General features: G+C 44.0%; 1 protein-coding gene across 1 annotated transcript in view; it reads left to right on the top strand.

The window, feature by feature from the left end:
• DNAH10 (dynein axonemal heavy chain 10) overlaps nucleotides 1-19,168 on the top strand; it is a 5,879,077-nt gene that overhangs the window by 2,113,732 nt on the left and 3,746,177 nt on the right. Inside the window, exon 24 of the mRNA XM_044069759.1 lies at nucleotides 12,589-12,691. Coding sequence (XP_043925694.1) covers nucleotides 12,589-12,691 — 103 coding nt within the window. The remainder of the gene's footprint in view (nucleotides 1-12,588; nucleotides 12,692-19,168) is intronic.

The following is a 19,168-nucleotide window of genomic DNA, read 5'->3' as shown; positions in this document are numbered from 1 at the left end:
TCTGGGCATGATTGAGATACAAACTATGCAAGCGAAAAACAATGAAACAGTACTGAAAAAACAAAATGGAAGATCTAGGACATACAAATCACTTTATTGATCAAAAGATTAGCACTTTCGTCTGTATAACCAAATCAGATTTCATCAGATAACTTTCAGTAGTAAAATCAGTTTTAATACCCTTAGTTCCTAATTCAAAATTCCCTCCAAAACTTTTCCAATTAAAATTTGAAGAGGCATTTAACATATATATATATATATATATATATATATATATATATATATATATTATATATCAATAAGATAAAAAACATTAAGTTAAAAAACATTTTTTCTTCCAAGTAATAACAGCCACTCTTGCAACATCCACCATACAAGATCATGTAAAAATGTAAAAAAATCTAAAAAATGTGTTATATATATGTATATACAAACTTAAGACATAATAATAAATATATAGTCAAAAATGTTAAGTTTGTAAAAACATCTCCAATCATCATTCTAAAGCTTTTAATCTTAAAAGACAGTGAACAGAACTAATGTCATTCAAGCCTGGCCAGGAGCAGTTGTCCAGCTTCAATTGCCAAATCAATTCCTTCTTCTCTGAATATAAACCCATTGGGCCCACCCCCTAGGGTTATTCTTAATGCTGTAAATAGCATTTATATTTGAAGAAGAAGGAATTGATTTGGTAATTGAAACTGGACGCCTGCTCCTGCCAGGCTTGAATGACATTAGTTCTAATTACTGTCTTTTTAGATTAAAAGCTTTAGAACGATGATTGGAGATGTTTTTACAAACCTAACATTTTTGACTATATATTTATTATTATTATTATGTCTTAAATATGTATATATATATATATATATATATATATATATATATATATATATATATGTATATATAAAACACATATATTTTTTGTTATTATTACTGGAAGAAAAATGTTTTTAAATGTTTTATTGATATATATATATATATATATATATATATATATATATATATATATATATATATATATATATATATATATAAAATATATGTTAAATGTCTCTAAATTTCAATTGGAAAAGTTTTGGAGGGAACTTTGAATTAGGAAATAAGGGGATTTAAACTGGTTTTACTACTGAAAGCTATCTGATGAAGTCTGATTTGGTTATATAGACAAAAGCGCTAATCTTTTGGTTAATAAAGTGATTTGTATGTACTAGATCTTCCATTTAGTTGTTTTTCAGTCATGATTGAGATGCAGACGAACAATATGTCAGTGGTTTGGTACATCAGCAAAGGGGGAGAACCTGTTTTTACCCCTTGTCTTGAGAAGCAGTGAGAGTGTGGCAGTGGGCAGTCTCTTCCTAGCACTTTCTAGTTGCAGTGTACATTCCAGGGAAGATGAAAGTGTTAGCAGACAAACCAAGTAGGTCTAGCCTACTGCCTCATGGGTGGTCTCTCAATCTGTCAGTGGCAACCAGATATTTGAACATTGGAGCTAGCCATGTTGCAATCTATTTGCCTGTCTCCACAATGTCAAGTGCAACAAGTACTTTTCTCTGATCCCTCCAGGGAGGGTGTCACTGAGAAACACTGTTCTCCACAAATGGCCCCGCCCAGTCTGTTTTATGCATGTCCACCTACTCCTCTTATCCCAAAGTTCCTTCAGAAAGCATCCTAGTGGAGGAGCAAAGTTATTCTAATCGCCCCATTCTGGCCTCATCAAGTGTCATTCCTGTTCCTGTGGCCTCACTTAATATACCCACCTTCAGTTCTGGACCAAGTCCCAGATTTCCTATCTCACTCATCTGGCCTGCCTCACCTGGACATTCAAGCCCTCAAGCTCTCTGCATGGTTCCTCCACTTCCAGTGATGGCTAGGCAGTCCAGGCTGTCTTTCGAGGACCTTCACATTCTCACTTCTTCCCAGAGGTCTTCAACCAGGAAGCTATCTTGAATTTGATGAAGTGTTTTGTAAACGTGAAAGCGCATATTCTTTGTTTTATGGACGTATTAAAGTTTTAATTCCTACTGCCGTTGTAGCCATGTATATTTTTATGTTCAGTACTTGCTTTGTGTTTGCATTCATGGCTTTTGTTTGTTCCCTAATCATTTCTTTTTGGTTGTTAAAATTGTTATCTTGGAAGACCATTTTTCTTGATATCATTACTTCAGCTAGACTAGTATCTGAACTCCAGGCCCTGTCTTCGCAACCATCATACTGATATTTTCATGAAGACAGAATTTCCTTGTGGCTCAATCATTCCTTTTAGCAAAAATTGTTTCAGAAGCAGTACTCAACCAAACTATTAATTTAACAGTTTTCTTCCCAACTTCACTAACAAGAGGGAATGCATGCTTGACTTGATGGACTTGCATAGACGACTCAGATTCTATCCTCACAGAATGAAACCCCTGAGGACATCTGATCAGCTGTTTGTTTTGTTTTCAAAGGCAAAATTGGTAAAGCCAGTGTAAAAATTAACTTTAGCCAGATGGCTTACTGATTGTATATCTTGTGTCTACAAAGAGAGAGGAGTGACACTGCTGTGGTCTCTAAGGGCACATTCAACAAGATCTTTTTCTACTTATTCCACATTATTTTCTATCACTTCAATAGATGATATCTGTGCTGCTGCCATGTAGTCCATTGCCCATATATTTATAGCTCATTACAAATTGGATATCTTTTTCAGGAGAGGTTCGCATTTGGCTCAACTGTTTTCCGAAATATCCTTCAATGATAAACCACCCTGTGTTTCAAGCAGGTGGGGACTCTGTCCCATTAGATTAAGAATGGACGGAAAAGACAACATCAGATACAAAAGTTATGTACTCACCATAATGATGCGTCTATTATCAATTTCCATCATTTCTCAACCTCCCTCCCTCCATCCCCCCTTCCTTATCACAGAAGTTATCCATATGCTGTTCTGGTATGACCTGTGGGTTTACCCTGAAGATCTTTTTCTCCTTACCCCATCGCTAGATCTGACTGTCTATTTGCATGTTTCTATGGCACTTCCTACATTGTGATGTTTTTGGCTTAATAAGGGATACTACTCGGTAATTCCCTAATAATTTAGGTCTGAGGTCAAACTTGATCTGAGATAATGTAGGGTTTGGAAGGATTATGGGTAAAGGGAGGAGCCTGAGCAACAGATCCTAAATTTGGAAAATGCAGCTGAATTCTGATCAGAGACCCATTAGTTGAAGAAGGATCGAAAAAGACAGCACAGATGCATTGTTATGGTGAGTAGATAACTTCTTTTTCCTTCCTAATATGATAGGAATTTCCAGTCAGGAGAGCAATCTTGACAGGGGTTGGTGTACCTCAGAGAATTCTACTCAGTCAGAGCTTTCAGATTCTGAAGAAAGCATAGCGTCTGACTTTACTACTGAAGAAATATCTTTCACAGATTATTTATCTAATATGAGTGAAGTTTTAGGAAAGATAAAAATGGCAACCAAGGAGATACACTTCTCCAGCTGTTTTGTCCACTTTATTAGAGATAAACTCCTTGGTGGCCATTTTTTGTTTCCACGAATGAAGTTTTGTCAGTCGGAGCAGAATTAATTCTTTGTTACACAAAAATATGTCTTAGGATTTGATACAATTAAGGATGCCTAAAGCTACACTTATTCCTGTTTTGCCTATTAAGACAGTATCCCTGATGTACAACCTACTACTTCTAAGAGGTGTGATTGGTTATATAAGGTATCCCAGTCACATAAGTGCCTGTTTTCTAATCCTATGGCAGATTTTCTCTCAAAACTTGCTGCTTCTAACCCTATTCCTTGTGATAGAGGGGAAAGCAATGGATAAGTTGGGGAAGAAAATGTATTCTTTGAGTACTTCGAACTTTCAGGGTTTTAAATTGACAAGCCCATACATTAAATTATTTGCTTGTGTCCTTTAAGAAAATGCAGAAGTCATCGGTTAACTTTCCCTGTTCTGAGTTAAAAAAGGTATTTAAATACTTCTATGACAGCTCTCTCTCAGGTGACTAAACCTATTCTAAAGTGTGCTTATAATGTCATTGATTCTATTTCCAAAACAGCTGCTTCTGGATTATATTTATGGAGACTTGCATAACTTCATTCTCAAAACCTCCCTAATGAAGTCAAATCTGAGATTTTAAATTCACCCTTATGTAAAGACTCCCTTTTTGGCCTTTCTACAGCTGATGTGCTTAAGAACTATGGTGAAAAGGGAAAGCTGATTTAAGGAATGACACAGCTTTTTCAAACCTCCTTTTTTTAAACCAAACAGCAATTTTCCCCCTTCCTCAGCCCACTTCCCCAAGAAACAGTTTAAATAGCAAATCCCTCACAGGAACTTTTGGTATAGGTCAGACACATGCCAAGTGTTTGAAATGAACAGACTGCTTGGGTGGTGCAAAGAAATAATATCCTGATTCTTACAGACAGCTTGACAGTTCAGGAACTAGAAGCCCTTTTTTGTTAATGTATTATAGGCCCTCTGGATAAGCTGTTTGTTTGTGGGGCATTGGTAGCAACATAAGAGCACTCTGTGACTCCTGGGACCTCATGGAACTGGGCCAAGCCATAAAAGCCATGCATGGTGCTGGTTCTACCTTGTACTGACATGGGAAACCAGATATGCTCCTCTGTATGCTGTAACATTGTATCACAAGATTGGTTTAGGATTCACAGGGTTTGGCATTTGTGATATCTGTATCATCTGATGTTGTCAATCTTCACTCAGTCCTTGACAGTGGGTTTGGTTCCAAACCTTGGAACCAAAACGGGTGTTTACTTGAGCTTGCGCTCTCCAAACTCTCGAGCCAGGCTTTACCCATAATGCTTCTCGGAGAGATTACCTCCGATCTCATTTGCCACTTCGTAGACCAGACGGGTTTGTTCACTCTCTCGATCCTTGGCTTAGTTATGTTGCTGGTTTCTATCTGTCTCCCATCTACCGTTGGTAGACTGTCAAATACCATTGTTGGTACTCCCTTTCACTTTTGTTTATTACCTTTAAAATTAGTCTGTCATACCATCACTGGTAGTTTCCTTTCTACTTTCTATTTAAAAAAAAAAAATCTTGTTTTATCTGTATTTCTTTCTTGTGTGACTTCTTCAACCTGTTATGGCAGAACAACAGGATAAACTTTCTCCTTCTAAAAGGGCACCTCTGGATTTAAAAGGTGTCAGAAATGTGAGAACAAATTGCTCAATTCAGATGGGCATACTCTGTGTGCATATTGCCTTGGTAAGATACATTTGCAGGAGAACTGTGCAATTTGTCATGAGTTTTCTACCCGTACTTTAATAAAAAAAAAAAAAAATTAATATTAAAAGGACTACTTAAAACTGGATTTGAAGAGGCCATTTCTGAGTCCAGAGAGAAAGCTGGTACTTCTTCATCCTCTTTTTCTCCTGCCTCAAAGAAAAGGCCTTCCTCAGTTCCAATGTCCTCGGCACCGTCAAGGAAAATACCTAGACCTTCCTCGGTACCGAAGAGTTCATCGGCACCGGAGGGTTTGTCTACACCAACTACTGCTACTACCAGTACATTAGCTTCAAAGCCGACAGTGTCTTCTTTGGTACCTACTGATATATTGGTACTGAAGCAAATGGGGCTGCTTCTGCTCCCAAGAACATTCTACTCCCCATCTGTGGACCCATTTAAAGACACTCCTTTTGTGGAAGACTGGTGGATCAGCTACTGATGGCAAGGGGACTGCCCTCGGTTCTGAGCGGATCAGCTACTGATGGCAAGGGAACTGCCCTCGGTTCTGAGCCACACCGGTGTCAGAACCATCCATTCTATGACACCCCCATATCCTCCTCCTCCAATTCTTGGTGAGCCTTTGGAGTCCCTGATCCTGACTCTCCCGGTCCCGACTGTCTCGGTTCTGGTAACATCTTCATCTCTGGTTCTGAGGACTGCCTTGAATAGCTCTGAGCTTTTGGCTCTAGAGACCTCTCAGTGTCAAGACTCTCTGGTCAGGTCCGAGATGCATGGCACCTTTTTGGTTCTTTCGGAACCATCTGTGTCTCTTGGTGCTTCGGCCTTTGCATCATCGACCCAGGCTTCTGTTCTGGAGGAGGCTTCCTCAGTGTGAGGTGTGACCCTGGTTCTGAAGGAGTCCATTTTGGTTCCAGGCCCCCACCCCTCTACAAGGAGGGGGGCAGATTTCCAGATTATGGAGAGGGCATTGTCTATTGGAGACTCACAGTCTGTGCCATCCCTGTCGGAACAGATTTCAGTATCCCCTCAATCTGAGCTATCAGTCTCACCCCCAGGACAGAGAGCACAAAAGTCTCAGGTAACACTTACCTTGGTAGTCTCTTCTTCAGCTACTTCCCTGGATCATCCCCCTGAGGAAGTCCCTGTGAAAGGAAAGTGCAAGAGGAAGCACTTAGACTCCCCAGGGGAGTCTTTCACTGAAGATACTGACTTTGATCAAGGGGAAGGTTCCCCCAGCTCACCCCATGATGATGTTTCCTTCAGGCACATCCTTGAAATCCTGAAACAGATGGGTGGCTGGTCCTCCTCCCAACCTTCCTCAGAAGAGTCAGTATACCTGGAGGCTTTTCATGCTCAACCCTCTACTTCTTGGATTTCTCCACCCACTGACAGTCTTATTAAATTAATTTCTCAGTGGGCATGGAAGATGACTGATGCCAGAGTCAATCCCTAAGAGACCTGATCGAGTATTATCAGACCCTAAAGAGGAACCACATTGGGCCAAAGGAATTCCCGTTGATGCCATGGCAGTAGTGGCAGCCACCAGAAAGGAACTTGCTGAGGAAAATCTTACTATCCATCCTCCTTACAAGGAGTCTAGGACTTTGGATAGATTTGAGAAGCACATTTATACTTCATTGACCTTTGTTGTAAGGTCCATGAATTATATGGTGTACTTTACAAGACTACAGAGGGATCTGAGCAAGGAGCTTTTGGATACCCTCGAATGAGCAGTGGCTGAAGGGGTACGAGATAAAGTTACCTCTCAGCTTGCAACCCTAGAAGCAGTTTCTGACTCGTCCATGAGGCTTGTTGCCCATGCAGCTGAAGGGACGACTAGGGTAGCAGATTCAGGCATAGCCATTAGAAGGCATTCCTTGATGCGCGTGTGCAAATTTTTGGAGCCATTTAATGTGTCATTCATCAACACTCCATTTGATGGATTTTCCCTGTTTGGTCCCAAGGTAAAAGATACCCTAGCCAGATGTGAAAAGAACTGTAAGACCCTTTCTGCCACTGGCATATGTTTCTTCACTCCTCAGAGACCGTATTCTAGGAACCAGAGAAGTGGGAGACTATGGTTTAAAAATTCCAAACGACCTTTCCAGGATTCATGAGGCAAAGACTTTCCCTGGGGCAGAGGAGGAAACAGTTGAAAACGCCACTTTATAGGCAGAAATGGAGCACAGAATCAGGGATCCAGAGAGACCTTCTCTGGAGCTTCCTACCAGCACCCCTGAATGGTGCCCGATTGTTCGCCTCTGCAGGCAGTTGGGGAATGACTTTCTCTGCACCAATCTGCCTGGCAAATGTTAAGAACAGGCAAATGGGTGCAGGGAATCATATCCAAAGGTTACCAAATTCCTCTATCACAACCAGAAAAAACTCCCAGATGTACCATCCAGTCTCAGGGAAGCAGCAGTTCTAGAAATTCAAAAACTGATAAGCAAAAGAGTCATCCAAAAAGATCCACCAGACTCGAAAGGTTCCAGATTTTACTCAAAATTTGTTAGTGCCCAAGAAAACAGGGGACTGGAAACCCATATTGGATCTCAGCCAATTCAACAAAGCAGTTCAACAAACCAAATTCCGGATGGTCATGGTTCAGTCGATACTTCCATTTCTGGAAAAAGACAAGTGGATGTGCTCTATCAGCCTCCAAGATGCTTATTACCACATAAAATGGAAAAGAGCTCCAGGAGGTTTAGCGCTTCTGGCTGGGAGCCAGTCATTTCCAATTCAGAGCACTGCCCTTTGGACTCACTACAGCCCCCAGGGTGTTTACCAAATGCATGGCAGTGATAGCAGCTCATCTAAGACAGCAAGGGTTTTGAGTGTTTCCATATCTTGATGACTGGCCCATTACTGCTGCCACCAGGTGTCAATTAGAACAGGCAAGAAGATTACACCATACATCTGTGTGCATCTCTGGGAATAACTATAAACTTTAAAAAGTCTGCACTTCAACCCGCTCAAAAAATGGACTTCATCAGAGCCCACTTAGATACTACCTCAGGAATTGCATTTCTCCCTCTAGAAAGGCTACAATGCATAAGATCTCAGGTTGGTCAGTTGCTACACAACATCAAGGTCCCAGCAAAATTAGTTCTTCAAACCTTAGGCTGCATAGCAGCAGCAATCACTCTAGTCCCCTTAGCAAGATATGACATGCGGATATTGCAATGTCTACTAGAATCCCAATGATCTCTCATTTATCAACCAATGTCTCAACTAATTCTGATTACCAAATGTTGCAAGCATGATCTGTTGTGGTGGCTACACTCCAGCCAGATTCTCATGGGTCGTCCTTTCATTCTCCCCCGGCCCCAAGCCACAGTGACTACGGATGCCTCCCAAACCAGGTGTGGGGGCATTATCTGGGAAGGACAGAACAAGGTACATGGTCGCAATTGGAGGCCAACTTACACATTAGTGTATTAGAGATGAGGGCAGTGCTGTTAGCATTGCAAGCATTCCAAGATGGCTTCCCTTTAGGAATGGTAGCGATTCAGACAGATAACATGTCATTAGTCTGGAACATAAACAGGGGGAACCAAATCTTACTCTTTGTGTTGAGAAGCACTCAGAGTTTGGCAATGGACAATTTCTTCCAACAGCTTTCTTATAGCAATGTACATTCCAGGGAGTTCCAATGTGAGCAGAACCTCCCTCTTGCTTCATGGTCTCTCTCTCTTCCAATCGTGATGACTCTCCTCTTTTTTCACCAATGGGCCAACCCAACCTTCTATCTCTTTGCTTCTTCTCTAAACAACAAGTGCAAGTTTACTATCTACTGCCCCCCCCCTCAGGATGAGTCACCCAGATTCTCTTCTCCCCCTCGGATGATCTTAGAATTCTCTTTTATGCCTTTCCCCCTCTGGTCTCATTGCATACCTGAAGAGCAAAATAACTCATTCCTATAATCTGAATTTTTTTCCAATTTTTCTCCTTGGTTTCTATCCTCATTTTTCATTTGGCCCCTCGACTCATTTGGATCCTTGGACCATGGATTTTTGATTTGGAAACCCATCTCTGGACCAGAGCAGCATCTGCATTCTCAAAAACCTCAAGCTCACTGCATGGCTTTTCTCCCTCTTCTCATGATTATTATCTCCAGTTCTCCTTCTCTTTTCTCCACCTGTCTTTCTCACCTGTCGACAGATTATTGTCGCTACCACAAAAAAGTATACCAAAAGTATAAAAAAGCAAATGGGAAAAATTTACTAGATGGAATCTAGACAATCCAATCCATATCCTATCAAGTTTTTATTTTTTTATTAGATTTTCACCAGTTAGGTTCCTGTCGTAGAGCGATTAGCAATTATCTAGCTGCAATCTCAAACCATACAGCGACTTGCAGGTGCTCCTCTGATGTGTCACACAAACTGTGTAAAGCAAAAAGGTCCTTCTTGCTTCTGACTAATGGCACAATGTACCCTCTCTCCCTCCTTGAGATTTTACTATGGGTCCTGGGCCCCTGGCCGACCCTTTTTTGAACCATCTGCAATTTGTGATTAAAATATCTGTCCTGGAAACCCTGTTTTTGGTGGCCATCACTTCTGCTAGAAGAGTCTCAGAACTTCAGTCCTTGTGCCAACCTCCATGCTTAATTTTTCATAAAGATAGGGTTTTGCTTTGAACCAATCCTTCCTTTTTGCCCAAGATTGTATTCGAAACTAATGTTAATCAGACTTTACAGCTACCAGTCTTTTTCCCAAATTTTTCGAACAAGGGAGAATATGCTCTCCGTCTTCTTGATGTGCACAGGCAATTACATTTTTATCGTCACAGGACTAAAGTATTTAGAAAGCGAAGCCAACTTTTTGTGGCATTTTCTTCTGTCCATCTAGGTAACCCAGTTTCTAAGGCTACCTTGGCCAAGTGGCTTAGAGACTGCATCACCTCATTTATTATTCTAAAGGACTCCAGCTCCCAAAAACAGTTCAAGCCCATTCTACAAGAGCAGTAGCTACTTCTGCAGTCTTACATGCCAGAGCTTCTTTAGACAACATTTGTGCAGCAGCCACTTGGTCTTCTCATCATACCTGTATCACTCATTACAAATTAGATCAGGTCTCAAGGGGATGAGCATCTTTGGCTCTATGGTGCTTAGGAATATTCTTTCATGAGATCTCCCGAGGGTAAAGTAGCTGAGGATTCTGTCCCACTGTCAAGGACTGAGTGAAGATTGACAACATCAGATAAAGAAGTTATGTCTTACCATAATGTTTCATCTGTGTTGTCAATTTTCACCAATTCTTGACATCTCCACCCTCTGTCCCCCATCCCGAGACTCTTAGTAGACCGAATTTAGACTTTGACTAGCTTTCCTTTAATATTTGGCCTCAATTAATCTAATTATCATGCATTTTGTCCTCTCAAGTCTGACTGCCACTCCTTGGCAAACTCGATCTGAGGTAATCTCTCTGAAGAGCATTATGGGTAGAGCCTGGCTCGAGAGTTTAGAGAGCACAAGCTGAAGTAAACGGCCATCTTGGTTCTGAGGTTTGGAACCGAAAACACTGTCAAGGATTGGTGAAGATCGACAATACAAGTGGAACGTTATGGTAAGACATAACTTCTTTTTTACCCGCAGTAGGTTAATGGAAGATCTGTATAACCAAGATGATTAAGGCTACACATACCTTTGCATCCTCAATAATAGGCATACCATACATCTCTATTGATTCTGCTTGTGAGTGACATAGTTTAGCTAGGTCTCTTGCAGTATCTTGTCATTCAGAAATAGCCTACAGTCTGTGAACTGATGGCATGTCGGGTGCTTTCTGTTCTTCTTTTAGTGGGGGAAAGTGCCATGGCATGCAACATTGCAGGCAAAGACAGTTCACAAACCTTGCTGCTGTGCTACTGCTATTGCTCTTCCTAGCATCGCTCCCATTGTATGCCACAAATCATGATGTTCAAATGTATATGTGCCAGTATGCATCATGCCTGTTTTATATGCTTCTGAATCATTCCACCTTTTTGGGTTCCTTAGTTTCATAGGTCCATAGATTAGTACTAGGCTAACTGCCCTTGTGAGCCATTTTAAGCCTAGCCAATTATCCCTTGCAAGACTCAAACCCTGCAACTTGTGTTTGTAAGGCAAACATCTTAACCATTAGGCCACCCTTCATTTGCATACTCAGTGTGGCATATTTGAATAGGGTTCTTTACTTCTGTGTCATTATGCATTCATTAGCGTGTACTTCATAGTGTGTGATTTTTGCCATTGCACATCTTTTGTGTCTGTGTCTTTCAATTGCCTACATCCTGCACATAGCTACTAACACTAGTAATTTGGTGTGGCACAGTGCACTAATCTCATACAAATGCCAGCCTTTTTCTTATGAACGTTACTTGTGAACAGTTTCTAATCCCATCAGAGAGGTGATTTCAGAGAGAGGCTTTGCTCTAGTGCTTAATTTGTGATCCCATAGATGGTGGTGACTGAAAAATGCAAGCCAGAAACATTGAAAATGATTACAGTATGTCCATTTGTTGGAATGCCTACAGACTTGTACTAAAACTAAGAACTGCGCTGAAGTATATTGTTAGCTCTTATCTTAGTTTATAGCCGACCTTGCAGATGATTACAGTGCTTCAGCTTCAGGTAGTACAAATGACTGAATGTCTGTAGGTGTATAGATCAGCAGTGGCAGAACTGGGTGCAAACTGGAAACTGAAGACCAATAATTTTCTGTTTACATTTTAGGAGTGAAAAGCTGAGTGTTAATTTTTAATTCATTTATCTAATGTATTTGACACTGGTGGACTTGACACCTATTACTATACCGTTTACAAAAGTTGGTGTTTGCGAAGTGGGGCCTTCTGGGACGTTGGTTCTGAGAATAAGTAGCACCCTCCAGTCTCTCTGTAGAGATGAGAACTAGAAGAATACAATGGTACAGACCTGAGATAGGATCTGCCTTTCTTTGTGACATTTTGTTGTTTTTAATTTTACAATTCATTTGTGCTTGGGCACAGACTAGCACATGTTGCTGTTTTTTTTCCTGTCATGTCATTAGATGTGGGATCAGATTGTGCATTAAGAAGAGGAAAACTGGTGGATATTTAAAGATACGAATTGCTTCAAGCAGTTGTTATTGCAGGAGCTTGTTGTCCAGTACATCAGACAGATTTGGTGTTCAGAGTAGAAGAAACATGATGGGTTGTTTCTCACCAACAGTTTTAGAACACATGCTAATTTTTCTGACCCATGGGAATGTTCAACAACAGAAAACAGAGTTCCTTTTATAACCCAGGTAAAAACTAAAGCAAACCATGAGATAGAGTTAAAGTCCTTTTTTTGCTTCTAACTAAAATATTTTTATTTACTTTTCAAAAAACACAGCTTGGTTAACTATCATTGTTTTACAGATCACCAGAGATCAAACGGATGACTTCAAGAAGGAGCTTGGTACATTTGCAGTTAAATTTCGAACTGTGGGCCCCGGTGCTGTTGGCGATAACTTAGAAAAAGGTTAGAAAACTTCTTAAAATAGTTACAAATTTATGAAAACTCAGATGTAGTTTATGAAAACTCACATGCTGTATTTTGACAAAGGTTAATCTGAAGTAGTTAACTTCATTTGATCATCAACCTGTGGGTTGTCAAATCCAGACCGGATCCGAGACGACAGTTTCACCAGCATTTGATCTGAGCTCCAAGCTCCTTCCCTTACCCATAATACCCTTTTATCTCCTTCCTTCCCTCAGATCTCATTTGCCACGGCTTTGTCAAGCAGCGTGGTCTAGAGGTCCAGGCATGGTAGAGACTTTTTCTACTGTTTTTGTGGGTGTTTGAGTAACTGTTAGTGTAGGTAGGTTTCCTACTGTCCTTTGCCTTCCCTCCCCTTGTTTCACTTCACGTTTCACATCAAAAAAAAAAAGCTGTTTTCTGTGTTGTAGGTAGAATAGGCCTTATCTCCCTTCCGCCTCCTTGCGTGTGGGTGTGTTTGAGTGTTGGGGTCAGGTAGTTTAGTTTAAAACTTTTTAGCTTAAACCTTTTGGTACATCGTACCTTTTGTGTTGGTATGGAAGATCAGCAGGCCAAGGTGGTCTTTAGAAAGTGTACAGAGTGTGGCCGTAAGTTGTTCTCAGCGGATGGCCACACTCTGTGTGTTGTGTATCAGGGGCAACCCATCTGTCTTCGGACTGCCCTATTTGTGCAGGGTTCAACCCCATGGGCCCTAAAGGATCGTTGGGCAAAATTGATCCTCAAGGGACTTCTCCCCACTACTGAGGCGGCTGCCTCTTCTTCTTCTGTTGCGGTCACGGCTGTGACCGCGCTTTCAACTTCAGCCACTATCTCCTCCTCTCCCTCTCAGCCCGGAACTCTGACTCCTGGACAGAGGTCTGTGGTTAGGGAGTCAAAAAAAGAGAGGAGTAAAGACAGAGAGAAAGACAAAGGGAGGAAGAGATCCCCAGACCGATTGGATCTGGTGGGTCCTCCCCCTAAACAGATGGCTTTTTCCAGGCCAGCTTCTCCTCTGCTCCAATCGCCGAGATTTTCTCTGGAGCCAGAGGAGCTTAGACCTTTTTCCAGGGCCTCTGTACACCGACCCTCCTGGCTGGCATCACTGGCCTCGTTGCGGTCCACAAGACGTCTATCTGAAGCAGACATGGATAAAATGATGCAAAGGTTTAATTGCACCCAGATTCAGATGGGGGTCTTACCAAACCCCCTCTCCCTCCGAAAGGGGAAGCTGGCTTAACTTCTTTGCCCCGATATCTCCTTCTTCGGTCCAACCCCTGGTATCAGAGTTCTTGGATCTGAGAGTTCCCGGAGTCAGGGGGTTGGCACCGATGATACTGTGTACCTCGATGCCGGTCATTACCTTGAGCATGTCGGATCTGACTGGTTCGCACCCGAGCGGCTCTCTGAACTGAAGTCTGGGCATCAAATCTGAGGGGTTTGGTCTTTTTCCTTTGGCTCCGACTCTGTCGGGTCAAGGCCTACCCCTCGGTATCTCAGCTCCATCGGGCTTGGCTCCGATCCCCACGCCAGATCTGGGGAGAGCAGTTTCCTTGCCAATTTCTCAGGAGGCTCGCTCTCCCTCGGCTTTCGACGTGGTGGAGAGGGTTCTCTCCAGGGGATTGAGGCCCCTGACCATTTCATCAGATTCCGCCCTGACTCCCTCACCTCTGGGTGTGTCTTCAGCCATTTTGCCCATGCAGGGACAGTCCGTGCTCGATGTGCCCCAGACTGTTTCCCGCAAGGAACTAGAAGTAGTTTGTGAGCCCTCTCTGGAGAGTCCCACCCAAGAGATCCCTCACAAATGAATTTGCAAAAAGAGGCACCTGGACTCCTAGCCAGAGTCCCTCACTGAGGATACTAACTTGGAGGAAGGGGAAGATTCCCCATGATCACCCCCCGACGATGTCTCCTTTGGAGACATCATGGAAATCCTGTGCCAGCAAGGGGGGGGGGGTTGGTCTACCCTCAAACCTTCCTTGGACGAGTTGGTGTTCCTGGAGGCCTTTAACATTGGCCTGTCTACCTCCTGGGTGTCCCCCCCCCCCATGAATCCTCTTGGTGGACCTTATTACCACCAGGGCATGAAAGTAGCTGGGCACTATGGAACCAATCCCCAGGTGCCCCGATAAGATCTTGAGCCCTCCAGTAGACAGACCGAATTGGAACAAGGGGTCCCCAGTGGACACCATGGTGGTAGCGGCTGCCATTTAGAAAGAACTAGCCCAGGAAAGTTTTACAGTCCATCCCCCCTGAGAGTCCAGGACAATGGATCCTCTGGGAAAGTGGACATATGCTTCAGCCACCTTTTCTATAAGGGAGCTGAATTATTTGGCCCACATAATTAGACTACAGCGAGACCTGGTCAAGGAGTTCACTGAGGCGCCCCCAGAGTCCATGTCTGCAGAGGATAAATGCACATTCTCCGTGAGGATGGCCACTCTCAAAGTGGTTACAAATACATCCATGTACCTCCTCTCATATGTCACTGAAGGAGCAGCAAGGGCTACCAGGTCTGACGTTGCCACGAGGAGACATGCCTGGCTTAGGCTCTGTCAGTTCAAGTAACACTTTAAGGCATCTTTTGTGAATGCCCCTTACGAGTGAGAAGGATGGGAAGACACTGTCTGCTGTCGAAATCCGCTTCTCTAACCCCCAAAGATCCTTCTCCAGGAATCAGAGGGGGCAAAAGAAGATGTGGTTCCAGAAGTCTCAGTATTCTCAGGACTCACCTTCCCCTAGAGGCAGAGGGGGTCAGGACAGATGCAAAGGGAGGCAGCAGCACTTGAAATAAAGCTGCTAAGGAATGAGTCATCCAGCCCGTCCCCATAGATCAGTCCGGATCAGGCATCTATTCCAGATTATTTTTGGTGCCAAAAAGACTGGGGACCCAAGGCCTACTCTGGACCTTTCCACTCTAAATCTGTCAGTTGCCAAAGAGAAGTTCTGGATGGTCACTCTACAATCCATCCTGCCTTACCTGCAGGAGAATGACTGGATGTGCTCAGTAGATCTTCAGGACGTGTACTACCACATCAAAATGCACAGATGCCTTAGGAGGTTCCTCCGCTGTCAGCTAGGGGCCAATCACTATCAATTCCGAGTCCTACCCTTCAGTCTCACCACAATCCCTAAGGTGTTCACCAAGGTCATGGCAGTAGTAGTGGCTCACCTGAGGCTTCAGGGAGTACAGGTCTACCCGTACCTGGACGATTGGCTCCTTGCCGCTCTCACCAGGCATTTACTTTGTCAAGCCAGAGACTATTTCCTGAAATTCTCAGACTTGCTGGGCATTATGATCAACATATCCAAGTCTTCTCTAGACCCTGTTCAGGTCTTAGACTACATAGGAGTGAGAATCGATATGTTTCAAATCAAGGTCTTTCTAATTCCAGAGAGAGTCCAAAACTTAACAACTTCATGTGATGTTAAGTTGTCAATCTCGCCTTCATTCTTGCTGGATGAGTTCGGAGCCGATCCTCGGCTCCGACTCGGCCACTTACTAAAGCTCGAGAGCTTATTTTACCGGCTCGAGGCAACCCTATATCGCATGATGCTAGGCAATAACTCCCCAGATCTCGTTTGCCGCTTTTGCTTGTGAGGTGCGTTTTTTTATCGGCTCCTGGTAAGTCTTAGATTTAGAGTGATTCAGTCACCCTTTTTGAGTAAATTTTTCTACCTAGTTATTTCTGTCAATAGTTAAGTAACTACCCTTAACTTTATTACTTTTTTATCCCTTTTTTTTATCCCTTATATCCCTCCCCCTCCACTTTTAGGTTAGGTCTTAAGCCTGCCCCTTTCCTGTTTTTTTCTTAGGGATCCTGTGGAGTGTTTGGGTGTGTCAGTATCCCTTAACATTTTATTGTTAATTTATATTTTTTTCGAGAGTGTGTGTGTGCGTGTGTTTTCTGTTACTTTTGTGAACCCTCGACACTGTTATGTCGAAGGAACCTAAAGAAGCTAAGGTCTCAGGCTTTAAGAAGTGTGACTCGTGCTGTCAGAAAATGTCTCTGACAGACGGTCACACTTCTTGTGTTTACTGCCTGGGACCCCTGCACCTGCAGGACTCTTGTTCAGTATGTCATGCATTCAGTCCAAGAGTCCTGCAGGAGCGCAGGAATAAACTGATACTTAGGGGCTTGTTAAAGCCCGAGGGCTCCCCGACTAAGTCTATGTCGGGGAGGCCCTCGAAACCTGCAAAACCGTCGGCTCCAAGTACTAAGCCTTCGGCTGCTGGCTCCTTGTCTGTGCCTAGATTGGCTCTGGCTGGAGCTGATCCTTTTGAGTCACAAGTACCGGTCTCGGCACCACTCGGTGCCGACACCTCTGAGCCCATGCTTGCGCTGTCGGCTCCAGCTGGAGCCGACGTGTCTTCGGCTCCATTGGCTACTTCTAAGAAGAGGTCAAGATCCCCTTCATTGGAGTCCATCCATTCAGCTCCGAGGTCTGCCCTGCTCTCGGAGAGGAGCCATCGGAGCCGATCTTCTCAGTCGTCCAGACTTTCAGATCATGACCTTGAGAGAGTGGTAAGTAGGCTGTTAAAGTCTCAGGCATTGGCCTAGATGATCTCTAGCCCATCTCATCAGACGGTGGCTATTTCGACTACACCTATTTTTCCTCCTTCGACTCTCCCTCAGAGTTCGGAGCCGTGACCGTTGTGGCGTCTGAGCCGATACCTCCCCGTTCGACTCCTTCATCTTCCGCTCCGATCTCCTCTTTGATACCTTCATTGGAGGGATCCGGGTGCCTGATCTCTCTCATCTGCTCCGAGGGGGCGAGTGGCATCGGACCATTGTCCGACCCTGTTCTCCCTCTCGGAGCGTCGGCGTTGGTGAGCTCAGCCCCGACATCGGCCTCGGAGCCTTTCCTGTCGGTGCGGCCTGGGGTTCCTACCTCTTCGGAGCGGGGGACTCCCGTGAGTCTATTACATCTGACACCGACTTGGATGAGTCGGAGGGATCCCCAAAGTCCCCCTCTGAGAATGTCTCGTTCTCAGACATCCTGGAAATCATGAAGCAGAGGGGGAACTGGTCTTCCCTTAATCCTTCCGAGGACGAGTCGGTGTACCTGGAGGCGTTCGGTTCTTGACCCTCCACCTCCTGGGTGTCTCCGCCTTTCGACCCCCTTATGGAAGTAGTGGCTCAGAAGGTGTGGTCGGCCCTGGATTCGGTGGAACCCACCCCTCGTAGGCCATCTAAATTCATTACAGCACCAGTCTACAAGCAATTCCTGACAAAAGGTGTACCGGCGGATGCCATGGTGGTGGCTGCAGCCACCAAGAAGGAACTAGCTGATCCTTCAGTACCTGTCCATCCTCCTAATAAGGATTCTAGGACCATGGATAGGTACGGTAAGCGGATGTTTTCTTCAGCGACCTTTGCCATGCGGTCGCTGAATTACCTGTGTCACTTCACCCGCCTTCAGAGAGATATTCTCAAAGAGTTGGGAGAAGTCTTACAGGATCCATCGGCTGCTGGGTCCCAGGATAAAATAAACTCACAGCTTGGAACCCTGAACTCGATTGTTAACTCCTCCATGTGTCTGATTTCATATGCAGCCAATGGAGCGAGTAGGGCCGCAGGCACAGGAGTGGCCTTAAGGCGTCATGCCTGGATGTGGCTGTGTAATTTCGCAGACCCTTTCAAGGTGTCCTTCACAAATTCCCCTTTTGATGGTTTGGCTTTGTTCGGACCTCAAGTGAAAGACACCTTGACCATTCTGCCGTAGGAGTCCGTTTCTCCACCCCTTCAAGACCGTACCCTAAGGGTCAGAAGGGTGGGAAAATGTGGTTCCGCAAATCTCAAGGAGTCACGTCTGATGAAGAGGTCAGTTTACCCCCAGAGGCAGAGGGGGTAACAACAACAGACGCCACCCTAGGGGCAGAGGGGGTCCGCAAAACCAGGGTAGCAGGGAGCCTCTCTCTGACAAACCCTTCCAGCATCCCTGAGATGTTGCCCGATTGTCCACCTTCGGAGGCAGTCGGGGGAAGATTGTCGCTGTACTCAATAGCCTGGCTTTCCCTTACTCAAGACAAATGGGTACAGTCGATCATATCTGAGGGTAAAGAAATTCCCTTTATCCAAACCCCAATTCAACAAAAAGGAACCCTTCCAGATGTTCCACCCGGTCTAAGGGAACTAGCAGTATCAGAAATATCAAAACTGCTAGCAAAAAGAGCCATCCAACCAGTCCCAGCAGACCAACTAGGATCCGGAATCTACTCAAGGTTCTTTTTAGTACCGAAAAAGACAGGTGACTGGAGATCAATATTAGATCTCAGCAAACTGAACAAGTTTGTAAAGAGAGCAAGATTCCGGATGGTCACGCTACAGTCCATTCTGCCCTTTCTGGGCAAGGACAATTGGATGTGCTCCATGGACCTTCAGGATGCGTACTATCACATCAAAATTCACAGGCGCTCCAGAAGGTTTCTCCGCTTTCGGCTGGGGGCCAGTCACTACCAATTCAGAGCCCTGCCCTTTG

The sequence above is a fragment of the Protopterus annectens genome, chromosome 4.part0 (assembly GCF_019279795.1).
Source record: "Protopterus annectens isolate FY-2018-M chromosome 4.part0, PAN1.0, whole genome shotgun sequence".
Classification (NCBI taxonomy): domain Eukaryota; kingdom Metazoa; phylum Chordata; order Ceratodontiformes; family Protopteridae; genus Protopterus; species Protopterus annectens.
This window is presented reverse-complemented; position numbering and strand designations above follow the sequence as displayed.